Source organism: Maylandia zebra, linkage group LG13 (assembly GCF_041146795.1).
Source record: "Maylandia zebra isolate NMK-2024a linkage group LG13, Mzebra_GT3a, whole genome shotgun sequence".
NCBI classification, from domain to species: Eukaryota; Metazoa; Chordata; class Actinopteri; order Cichliformes; family Cichlidae; genus Maylandia; species Maylandia zebra.
In genome coordinates, this window is record NC_135179.1 from 20883908 (window position 1) to 20897397 (window position 13490).

Here is a 13490-nt window from a genome sequence, read left to right on the forward strand (position 1 = left end):
ACAAGGAGAAAGTAGATATGACAAATTACACAACTGAACTGCATCAGGTCTTATGGGGAGATGAATCCAGATTTGAAGTGTATGAAATGAGGGCAGGACAGAGGTACAACACTGTCTACATTTGTACAGCACGGTAGAAGTTCTGTCATTGTTTTGTGTTGCATTTCATCCAGTGAGATTTTGTCAGAATGGATGGACTTACGAATGCAGATTTTGATCCACCATGTAATACCATCTGGAAAGTGTGTTATTGGGATCACTGCCAAACACACAGTCAATGCAGCAAAAGCATGCCTTGATACAGAAACACACAATGGAACATTATCAGGCCTCAACATTAATGAAACAGTGTGTGTTCATCTTGACAGAGAAAATATACATCCCACATTTCTCACATATTTAATATCTAGTAATTTATATTTTATACTTTACAAACATGTCATCTGAAATTATTACTGCATGAGGGGAAAAATGTAACAAGTATTACAAAAAAACGATATATTGACATTTGCACATGCATTATTATTTGCAGATTGGTGATTCTTGTTTTAAAGTGGCGTACATAGTTTCAATGAGAACACAAACTGTATGTAAAAAGGCATTAAAGCCATGATGGGGTTTAAAACAGCTTTATTTCTTTAAACACAGGCATCGTTATATATTCAAACAACTTCCACAACCGATAAAGAGCAAGTATACAAATGATGCAGCTTCAGTCATCATCATCACCATCACATCACTGCATCCCCTCTACTGATTCTCACAAAAGGACAACAAACCTAACACGAATATCAAACCAAAAACAACCCAAAACAAAACAAAAACATTTCAAACTCATTCTGGCTGATTTCTGAGCGATTAATTTAGGTTAGCATATCCAGTCTTGTGTGCCCATCATGGTCACACACATTCATGAGGCACAAGCACTTGGCTTCCAGAGTAAATTTACAGTTTTTCATCATCTTCCTCAAACAGATAAGTACCTTGCAAAGATTTTAATATGTATGTCTAAAAGAAGCCCATTAATAGATCTGCCACTTTTGCTGTTAATAAATTCTCAAGTGCAGGCAAAAATGAGAAGTAGTAGTTTAATTAAAAAGAAAGTCACATCCACATTTTTTTATTTCTATCTTTTCTAGTAATTTTACTATTTTCCTACCAATAAAGAGAAGAAAGCTGCTGAACCCATATAATTAAAACCACAATTAACTGAATCCTTGAAAATACAGCAGAGACAATTGGTCCTTTACATTACACACACACAGAGAGTGCAGGTATGCAAGTAGAGTAACATTTCACTGTGCATAACAGTCCCAGACTGCCAATAACTAATGCAGCGCATCCACTCGCACTATTTTTAACCTCAGATAAAAATCAGCAAAATAAACTGACAAAAAGTGCTACTGCTGTCAACACTTGGGATTTATTAGTCTTTCTTATACCAATTAGCTTTTCAGAAACAGCTTGTGTAGGTTCGACTGGAATTTTAACTTAATATGTAGATAACCAAACCATGTAAAAGGTCTAGAAAGCATACAAAAAGATTATAAAGCACATTTAGACCTGAGCTCTACACAAATAAAGCTTAGATTAAAAAAAAAAAAAAAAAAGCATCTATGCTGCTACTCACAAATGTGTGTGCTGAAAAACAACCAATTTATTTCAGTTAACAGTTAACTTTAAGGTAGGACTGACTTGGAGAACACTTCCAGTATCCTGTCATTAGTAACACTGACGGAGAAATACAGTTGAGAGGTCTAATTAAGGGGAGGCATGCGTCAACTTCAACCAAAGATGAAATAGCTGTACAATAAAATAAACAAAATATATTTAAGAAAAAAAAATCTGTATTCATTACTTAATGAAATTGTGCTTTCTAGTCCCTTTTCAGTGTTGGTTATGATATCTATAAACCTACACAAGTGAACAGTGATTCTGCTTTTTCAGTGCACGTATTCATCATCACTGAAGTCTGAGTCATCGGCCTCCACTTCTCCTTCAATCACAGACTTCTTCCCTCTGCAGCAGGACACCACCAGACCAATGAGGAAAGCCTAAAAACAACGATGAAAGCACACATGACAAAATATATCAAGGCTCATTTCATTGCTAATGTGGAAAATATTTAGCTGAGGACTTGAGCGATAAATTCAAAATGCAGACAGTGACATCTCATTCATATCTTTGGACTTACTCCAATAAAAGCCCAGTTCCCAAAGTAGTAGATGGTGCTGAAGAACCAGAACTTGTGAAGGAAAAGATAAGACCTTGTCACAGTGCACTGATCTGAAAAGAAGAAAAGCACAACATTAATGACAGAGGCTATATGCAATGTCTTCTCTCTGTGGCAAGTTTTAAATCAAGCAGTCGCTTTGAAGTATTTGTCTCACAGTATTGTTTGGACACCTGTCGTGTATTCAAATCACAGGCTTGAAAATCAATACTTGACTAATGTGGGCCCAAACGGTTTAGTAGTTTCACTCTAGTGGTTCATTGTTTTTAGGTGAGAGGTGCCTGCATGACACAGATAGGTTCTCTGTGGTCTGGAGCACAATTAAATGTGACACATCTACTGCTGCTTTCTGTTTATAATTGCACAAGTGTATCACTTGTTATACACCTGTGTTATAAAGTAGTCTATATTAACTTAAGAGCTCAACACAGGCTGCTGTTACTACATGGAGCAGGGCCTCGGGCAATTTTGTTATTGTAACTAAAAAAGACAACCAGTCGTCGGAAAAGAGGAAAGCTGTGTCACTGTCAGTGTGAATATGGTTCAGCCAATGAATAAAACTGGAATGAAATGTAACATTTAATAGAGTATATCCACTATAACACACTGAAACCCCAAAAGGCAAAAGCATGGGCCCACAGAGGACACCAGCAAATGTGAAGACAGTGAACCATAGGTTATGGGTTATGCATGTAACCCCAATTCTCTGATGACGCAAATTCAGGCTCATGACTGTGTTATAAGTAGACATTTCAGGCACTTCAGATCTTTAGATATGAATCCATCACAAGTCTGGTCACCAAATATGCAGTGATTCCTAAAGAACCATTTCCAGCTATAAGAAGAACAAACCAAAGAATACAAACTGGACTATCTTTGTATTTTGCACCAGGAACCATGAAGTGTCAAGTTGACGAGTTTGAATCCAGCATCTTAAATTGTGCTCTGAAATGTTTCGTACAATTCAGAGATCTAAGTCATCATCATTTCTACATCCACTGACAAAGACACGGCCTATGTCCATATAGAGGTAAGGTAAGGTTAGGTAAGGTAAGCCATAGAGCAAAGCTTCTTTGAGTTAAAAGATGACAGTCGATTTCTTTGAAATGACAGCAGAATGACTAAGTGCAGGGGGAAGAGAGGCATATTGTTCAAATGACGTTTCTTAAGACAGCTCAGGCTGTGCAGCATCTGATATTAAATGGATGTATTTACATAGATGTATGGAAATATGTAAATTTCTTTATGTATAGGTAAAACTAAAAGCTTGAAAGCACTTTGTTTGTTATTCTCTTATGATGAAAACACAGCCCAGCACATAGTGATTCAACAAGTATGTGGCCTCGGAGATGACAGAAAACATAAGAAACAACCATTTTGCTGTGTACCTACTGTTATTACAAAGTAAAAACTGCTACGGCTGCTTCGTCTCTGGTATTTGTATCTTAAAATGGTTTATAGCCTTCATATCTTTGCTTTGAATCGATGACTCAATGAACGGGCCTGTGCCATTTCAAATACACTGGCAGAATTTTCCTTGAGTGCCGTAGAGTGTTAAGAATGAAAAGGCAGAAAGTGCTCACACAGATATCGATTTGATTTCAGTTTTTGTGTGCACTGCACTTTTGCCAACTACTGTGTAAAAACTGATAAAGATGCATTTAAGAGGATCATCTATTTACTTGTAGTGCATTAAAGCACCCATTCATTATGTGTATGTGTTACTGTAGCTAGCAACTTAAAAGCAACACAAGTTAATTTGTGTAGTGCATTTCTTACACAAGGGCAACTCAAGGTGCTCTCACTTAAAAATTAAATTAAAAAAAAAAAGAATTACAACATTAAAATGCAAATGAAAAGAATAGAGAAGAAATTAGAAGAAAAAACATTAGACACGAGGATTGAAAACAAAGGAGTGCCAGATGGTTGATGTTGAGCACTGAAGGGTGAGTCAAAGGAAGTGCAGAACATAAATGTTTTAGTGTTGATTTCAAACAAGGCTGAGTTTCGAAAGTGGAAAAGACTAAAGAGGTTAAATGCTGCACAATAGTAATCCACTAAATGAACCAATTTAAAGCTGCCACTTCAAATGTATCAGTTTTCTGGGAGAACCTTTTTGTCCCAGCCTCGACAGAAGTAAGCAAACCTCAACTCTGCAATGTTCCTCAAATGACATTTTATTGCGGTGACCAAAGGCAGCTCAATCATTATTGACTCAGCACTGTGATCATGAATATAAAGCACATCAAAATCAAAAGCCCCAGGAAAGAAACTCGCTTATTGCTTACATAATCCAATTGCCTTCTCTTTTCTGTCGAGCTGCTCTTTTCCTTATGCTGGTGACATCACCTTTGAGCTTCAGCTCCCCACTTTTTGAGTGAACTGATACTGTTATTGATCCGACTGCCGCAGACAGCAGAAATATTATAAAAGTCTTAAGCTGAGTCATTTAGCCTTTATGTGTATGAATGGGTATTGGCAGGCGTGGTAAAATGCTGGTGACGTCAAAAGTAGAAAGTGCCAATGATATGCATGCCATGTCTGGGTCTCTTCTTAGCTCCACAATTGTTTTGTGTGAAAACACAGTAAGAACAGATAGCATTTATTAATTAGCTTAGCCATGCACACTTAAGCAATAAAAACAACAAAGTATATATGGAAATACACTCCTTTATAGGACTTGCATCATTTCTACAGAACAAGGCAAGAGAGAAAGTCCCAAAAGCTGAAGTCTGGCTATGTTAGAGAGCCATCTGGAGCATTAACGCCAACCCTGCTGTGCTGCTCCTATCACACTGTTTCTTACACAGCTCTTCACACTGACTTGAAACGTATGAACAGTGCAATCAGACCTACACAAAGCTACATGACATCAAGGTCCACAGCAATAACACAGTCTTTTTGATTTTTTCCATTAAAGTCAATACTTTTAAAAGCTTTCCCTACCAGAGTTCGGAGGAAAAATTCAGCTCAGTGCTGTTTCATCTATAATACAAATGAGAAGACACAATCCCACAGGAGTTGTGATGTGCAACAAGAATCAGCTTTCACTTCACCAGGACCAGGAGATAATAGAAGAAGCAAGTCTTTCTTCATCACTGTGACCCCACTCTTTTGCTCCACTACCTCAGCCATCTGTAGCTCTCCAGCTGCTTACCAGAATTGCAGGGCACTGAGTGGGATCTACAGATGGTTCACAACAGTGGTCTGCCTAAATATATTATCACGTACACCACTGACCAGCTTCACCTTGAAATCATTACCGTTCTCTGATAAGAGTATGGGGCAGCCAGGGAGTGCAGGTAATTTCACCCTGACTCATGATACCCGGGTGAGTGCTGCCTGGTGTAGGATGATGCATTATGCATAACTTTCGTCTGTGCATCTGTGCAAATACATGCATAGTACTCTGCACACACAATGTGCTCTTCCAAAAGGTTCTTGATCAGCAAGCTCTTGTGCCAAAACCGTATGCTTTTACTTTCCATCTAAAGTCCTTTGAGAATACTGCCATTCCTTCAGCAGAACTATTTTCACATTTCTGGCTTCACTTATTAGTGTTGTGCGTAAGAAGAAGAAAAAAATCACCAGAAACATCTTTTGGCAGTAGACAAAAAAAAAAAGAAATCAATTTGAGCAGTGATCAAGTTCCACAAAAAGATAACACACATAACCTAACTTGACCTCACCAAAACTACTGATCATACGAACTAAAACCAAAGTGAGAAACAAACTGTTTTCTAAAGCAAAGGACATTAAATTAAGTTTTCAAATCAAGACGAATGCTAGGAACTATTACTTTTTAAGAAAGAAACCGTAATTATTTTTACACATTTAGCTGAGATAAAGGGGTATTGGGAGCATCAGGTACAGTCAGGTATTAGATGTAGAAAGCTCAATCTTCTCTTAGCTCTTTTTTTGTGTCTCTTCCAGCCCTGAAGGAAACAGCTGGCTGCTAAATGCCCCACTACAATCAACAGGTCTATAAAAACTGGGTTTATTTAAAATTTTCAATTAGGATCACTTTTAAGCAAGGAGTAGCATTTTAATTAAGCGTCTTTAAAGCTCAACCTCTATCAAAAAAGTAATTTTATTTCTATCAGTTAATAGTGGAGGTCTTTCTGAGCAATACCAAGCAAATATACCCTTTGAAAAGTGATTTTCTTTCCTCCTATAAAAGGTAAGGGGTGTCTGTGGATTACAAAATGGCCATTTTTCTTTCAGGAGAATTACTTTTGATTGACATATTCCATTGTAATGCAAATTGATGATGATCCCATTGATGGAAAGAAAATTACTATTAATTTGAGTTGGGGTTGAGGGAGTCCTGTTGAAAATTGCTATGGTACTTGGCATCTCAGAGCTAACACGACGCAACCAGCCCCCTCCCCAACTCTTTAAAACAATGCTGTGGAAACAGGGAAGTTGCTAGGAAACAGACAGGAGTCTATAAGTGTACAGTTTGATCTCTAAGATTCAATATAGGAATAATATGATACGTCTTTCAAGGTGAAAACCCAGCTTTATGTTGCTATTAAATGAATTAAGCTCACGCTGCTAGAATTTTACCCGTAATCACGCAGAGAAGCTCACTGATAAATTGAGCCACTGGGTCAAAAGCAAACCTTCGACTGGATGTATTGATATTAAATGTGAAATATACTTTCCTTGCTGCATAAACATGTTTTTAACGTTTTGATCTGTTCTTCTCCACAAGTGTGTTGTTTTGGTAAGAAATTCAGTGAGCTGCATTGGGTTCAAAGTTATAAAAATCACTGGTCAAAGTGTCCAGGGAATGAGTGTAACCACAAGCTGAGTTTCCTGAATTAATGACGTAGGTGTTAACATGACTGCAAAAAACAACAGTTAAGGACATTTAATCCCTTAAGTGAGGCAGTCATTATTATAAATGGACAAGAAAGAGAAATATGTGATGGGTTGGCCACAATAAAAATCACTGCATCAATAAGTGACATTGAAGGTTATTTAAATAGCCCAATCACATAAATGTCAGTCACACAAATTTAAAAAAAAGAATAAATAATGAAATTCTGATTATCCAAAAAAGGCTTGTGTGCGCACATAGACTCACAGAAAATACAACAAAACCACCAAAAATAACAACAAACAAAACTGACTGGGAGTAGTATTTTGTTGATGGTTTTAGATGCATATCAGAATTTATGATCAAAGCAAAGCCCCCTGCAGAAGTAGCAGCATGAGCATCATGGAGGTAAGACTAATTTGACAGAGCAGCTGAAAGTTCTCTGTGTTTCAGCCAGGCTTCATAAAACCTATAACTAAAACTGAACAGGGAATGTTGCAAAAGTTCAAGTTTGTGCCAGGGCTTGTGAAATGTTACAAATATAAGATATAACACACACCCATTTTTTTAAAACCCTAAAATGCCTTTACTCCCTGTGTTAAATTGGATAATCAAGAGAACTTCAAGTTTCAGATTGTCTGGCGCCATGGCAGCTAAATCCTGAAGATTCATTTCCATTACGCTGAGTAAATGAGTAATGGCATGGTAATGACCTTAGAGTACATAATGGAGAGCCTGGCACTGAGCACCTGCTCGCCAAGATGTTAGTGTCATTACCCAACTGTGACCAATCGCCCAATCAGTCACTAGTTTGACTTCTACCCTCTTTTGTCTTAGCTGTCTTGATGTAATGTCATACTGTGGGTTATTACAAAGTGATGCAGTTCCCGTGCCTTGTGATGCAAATTTCTACCAAAGGGTATTGCCATAATTTTTTCTCTTATCATTATTTTTACATCAACCAAAAGGGCTTTTAAATCCCAAGAAAAGATACATGTCTCCATATCTGTGCTTGAGTTCATACTAGATTAAAATTTCAAGAATAAGGAATTTGGACACAACTGGCAAATTCTAGGCAAATTTCTCACGATGGCACCATAAATTAAAGAACAACTTTAATGCCTTTACTATTTACTAATTATTACTATAACTGTTACTACTGTTTTGTCAACAACAGCATTTCTCAATTCTCAGATAAAAGTATTAACATGGTATGAAAAACAATGAAGAACCAACAGTTTACAAGATGAGCACATTTTTTAGATAATGAATCAAAACGGGTAAGTTTTAACAGAACTCATTTTTTCAAACTATGAAGTCTGCTGGAAACTTGCTTTTGTCAGCTTTATAGGCAAGGCACAGTTCCTCTCCAACAAGTCTATATCAATTACGGAAAGAGCACCGATCTCCTGAGTCTTCTCTCTGACACAAGACTCTACCTTCCTGCACCTAACTCAAGCGTCAGATTCTTCTGGTGGCTGTCCTCTGTTTTGTGCATACTCAAAGTTTTTCAGACTTTCCCAACTTTTGCAATGATTACTATTTGAAATGTAGTTTGCTTCATTTTTTTTGCTTCAACTTCATCATTATGTAGCAATTGTTAGATTAATGCAGTGGGTACAGAATAAAGACAATCAGCGTTGGTCATGTCTGTGTCACCCCAAAAATATTTTACCATACATTATGTGGAGCACATTTTTGCTCAGTGTGACACCCTGGAAAAACATAAATTGTGCAAATCAGATAAATGGAGGCTCTCGACTGTTTGCGCTGCATGTAGTCACCTTTCCACAACTACGCACTGTCTAGGGGCAAATCAAATACTATCTTCTTATAAACAAAAGGGATATTATCTAAATGGCAACAGAATTTTTTTTTTTTATCATACAGTCACTTTTTTTTTAACTGTTTAAGCTATTAAGTGTCTGATTGCAGTCCCTCTCAGTCACATGTGTTATCTCTGCTTGACACTTCCTTCGCCTCATGGTAGGTGGTACAACGGCTGTTGTGAAAGCAGGAGCCATTTACAAGATGGCAAAAAAAGAACTCATTTTACTAAGCTGGTCAAAAGACAAATTACAAATCTTGCCAGACTACTAACTCCAGCAATAACGACACCTTTAGTATAACAGTGCTGAAGAGCTCCAAAAAAATTATGAGATAATTCTCACAACTAATCAGGAGCTCTATGGGTCATTTATAATGACCGCACGTCACACTGGAGCACCTCATATGTAAGAAACCAATTGATGTTTAGGCCACTCTTGTAAGAACTACCTGAACTGCTGCTTTACAAAAAGTGTAAAAACCGCACATTTGAACCATTTTTTGTGAAAAGCAACAACTCAGGAACACCGACAACAAATGTCATACTTTAGTTGCCAGTTGTGACAAAACTTCTTAAGAACTGTAACAGAATCAAATGATGAGGCAGGATGTTTTGTCATAATTACATTTCTGCTAAATTCCAAGCAGTCTGGCATGAAAGAATACCAAACATGTATTCATGATGATGGTGCTTGAATATATTAATAATACTGGCTTCTCTACCAAAATACTTATGATGTATTAAAAGAAACAGTGATATGTTGACATAATAATGCTAAAGATGAATTGATTGATTGATCTGATTTTTCTGACATTCTGTCAATAAGTGTCATTTTATTTTTGGGTTTACTGAACATCACAAATGTCGGCAAAATTGAATAAAAAAACAAAATTATATGACATATTGTTTGTATTTATTTAAAAGCAAGCTGTAAGGATAACTCGACAGCTTTACTGTTCTACATGATAATGCATAAACTGATATAAATCTATATTATCCTATATGACAAATCAAATGCAATATGTCTGTATTTGATTTGTCATAAGAGCAGGTTTTCTAAAAGAATATTTTATTAAATTTTCTGTTGTACACTTTGGGCATGGATGTAATAGTCATTTTATTCTGGCACCTACATGAATTTCAGTATCTCAGACACTTAAATGCTACATGTAGGTGTATATAAACATTAAATAAAATGAACAGATGAATGTGTTCTTAGGGAAAAGCCCTCAGATGCAGCAATATGACTTTATGCTTGTTTGTTAGTATATTAATATTGGCTGTAATAAAAAACCAAAATAGGTTTTAGCAAGAGCTAAAGGAAATCAGCAGCTAAATTAATGTGTGCAGTTTCCCAGCATAATAGAATATTGTTGAACAAATGGTCACAATATTCCACAAATTGAGTGTCTTGTGGTACCATCTGATTTGCAGCTATAAAGATATACATAACTTATCTTTTAGTAATGAAGTAAACAACAGGAGAATATGCTGCAGAATCATGATCATAATTAGAATCATAACTGTTAGAGGTGGGGAAGAAGAACAAACATTATTATCTGAAATACATACAATAAAAAAAGCTATCGCCACTTATTTTGAACAATATTCTTTGATAAGCATAAGTATTACTGGGAGATTTACAGATACCTAATTACTGTATGTCAGCAGGTGTAAACAAATGGTTTCAATGGATTTATTGGATATAACCTGTTTAAACATTAAATATAAGCAATCAATATAAGCATTGTTTGTTATATGTAATTATATATATATTTATATTTCAAACTATGGTAATTAAATAGGTGTTTGAATGTTTACCTTTGATACGAAGGAAAACATTGTAACATAACTTAATTTCAAATATGAAATCATCTGTCTTTATATTCCACATAAAAGTATTGTGTGTGATCCTACTAGTTATTTCTCTACAAGGCTTTCCATTTTTATAAGCAATGATCTTAACATGGCAATGATCTGCCTAATAAGGTTAGAATAATAAATATTTTGTAATTGAGAGATAACTTCTCACACAATGACAATTGTGAAACCACAGCCTTTAACAAATGCCATTTCCTCTAGTTCAGTGCATTTGAGCCACACACATGCTCTAAATATCATTTATATAGCTCCATAAATAATTACTCCCAAAAATAACTCCAAACACATCAAGTACCATTTAATAAATTATATAAAAGCTTATGATAATAATATCACTAATTTGCTGTTAGATTAATGATACTTGATTGTTAAAAGAATTTCCCTCACTTTGGAAAAGATCTTGCTACTGTTTGGTGCTGCATGCATCTGAAAAATTCAGAAAACAGCCTTCTAGAAACAGCCAGATAAGTGATAAGCTGACGTTAGCTCATATCATGTTGAATCGGAGTGATTACAGACACGGTTTTACATTTACTTAAGACTACTATAAAATTGTATTGTAGATAGATTGTAGAACATTATAGAAAAAAAAACTGTATATGAGCGAAAACTCATATTTAGAAAGGGTTTAGAAAGGTCTGTGTGCTCCTGTGTGAGGTTTCAGGTACTGGCATAGACTTTGTTGTGTGTGCAGAGAAAAGCAGATTTAACTGTAACAATTTACTTTTCCCCCAGAAAAAATGGACTTTGAGGATTTAGCTATACAATTCTGGGGTAGGGTCTAAAAGACCATAACAGTGAGTCTGAAAGCCATTTTTCCTGTCATGCTACTACAGTTTAGGGCATACTGTAAAACAACACTATTTTTGTTTTGGAGAACAAAAATAGTATTAAGACTATTAAGGTTAGAGTAGATGAGGAATGATAAAAGGCACATGTGTCAGGTATGTTGAAAAATGAAGTAAATTTATGATCTTGTTTGTTTTTCTTTAAACCTGCGTCGAAATGAAAATAATTCCTTTTCTGTCTGTTTACTTGAAGCCTTCAATGCTATGTTACCCCATTCAAGACAGATGTCACTGTGGATCTGCATATATGTAGAATAGCCAACTAGCTAGATAGATTGTCATCTGTATCATAAACAAACTTATTACACAACATTCACACATTTCTACAGATGTATCTTTGGTTTTACACATCATACAAAGTATCCCCTTCACCACCAACAGCAGCCTGACATGAGCATTTATCACATGAATAAATAAACATAGTAGAGCTTATACTTATGTGCATGCACACGTTGGTGTATTCATGCCTCCTTTAGTGAATTAAACATTTGCATGTTGACAGTAAGACACTACCTACTGCATTAGTAAACATTTGTTCTTGGTATTATTAATTCTAATACATAATGAATAGTGATAAAGATTACTGAACAGTGTTCTACATTATATAACTTGGTCACACACACCGTCCTTCTGTTCCTCTAGCATGAATTCCACGTTATGAGCAATAAATGTTTCATGTTGTCTTGTAGGTTCTTTAAGCATCTCACGATTGGAGCCAGCGCTACTATAGTGTGGTAGAAATGACGAACTTACCCTCAGGTGCATCTGCATCACATATCCTGGAGGTGTTAATAGTTGTATTCCCAGATGTAGGACCTGGTGATGGCATCTGAAACCAAAAAACAAAACAAGAGTGATGTACGTGTTTACTACAGAAACATTAAACACTGCAGTACACAAATATTTTGGCATTTTATGAACATGGAACTGTTTGAACTATCGTCTTTAAGAATTTATAACACTGAATTAGTACAGATCATCAACATACTTTATTCATATACTGTATTATCGGCTGATTTACATTATGCAAAGTAAAAACAAGATGATTTGGGTCCAAAGGACTGTAAAAGTTGTAATAATATTAATCTAATTTTCCTGCAGGTATACACAATATATAGCTATTAGGGGTGCAACGATACACAAAATTCACGGTTCGGTTCGGTTCGATACTTTGGTGTCACGGTTCGATATTTTTTCGATACAAAAAAAATGTTCATGCCTTTTTAATTTGTCATTTATTCAAATTATAAATATATATTTTAACTCAAAAGTACAGTTTTTAAATTTAACCGTAACCCTTGTGCGTGTTTTTTATTTTGACAGCGAATGCGCACCTGCGGACCACTTATGTGCAGCCCTGGTTATTTAGCTCATCATATTGCAGCCACAGAAATTCTTTTGTCCATGAAACCATAAAGCTGCACTTTCTTTTTGCGTTATAGTCTGATTTGTCATAACTTCTCCGTTTTGTGGTAAGCTTTTCTTTGGCTGTCACTTCTTCACCCTGACCTGTCTTATTTGGCTCAGCAGAACTGAAATGCTTTTACACGCTCACTCACATAAGCTCAGCGATTCTCTGCGCGATCAACCTCTCACATGTTTAAGCTGCGGGAGATTTCACTTGTCATGTTTGCATAGTAAGCTAACGATTAATAAGACGATGTCAGAGGAATTGGTGCACAAATTATCATCACTCACAGATCAGTGCTGTCGCTCTCTATACACAGTTCACACGATTGCAAAGTGAAAGCAAAAAAACAAGCGCAAATTCAAACGCAACTTCAATATGTCACATATTGACAGTGGCTCACCGATGCCAATGACATAATTACCCAGCTACATTTCTGAAAGAATGCAAAAGCATTGACATATATT

At 36.0% G+C, this 13490-nt stretch overlaps 1 protein-coding gene across 1 annotated transcript in view; it reads right to left on the reverse strand.

Moving 5' to 3' along the window:
* Positions 1-613: 613 nt before the first annotated feature.
* Positions 614-13490, reverse strand: part of lmbrd1 (LMBR1 domain containing 1) — a 50465-nt gene continuing 37588 nt past the window's right edge. The window contains exons 14-16 of the mRNA XM_004555984.2: positions 12369-12444; positions 2195-2286; positions 614-2054 (exon numbers count right to left, since the gene is read on the reverse strand). Coding sequence (XP_004556041.1) covers positions 1944-2054; positions 2195-2286; positions 12369-12444 — 279 coding nt within the window. The 3' untranslated portion in view covers positions 614-1943. The remainder of the gene's footprint in view (positions 2055-2194; positions 2287-12368; positions 12445-13490) is intronic.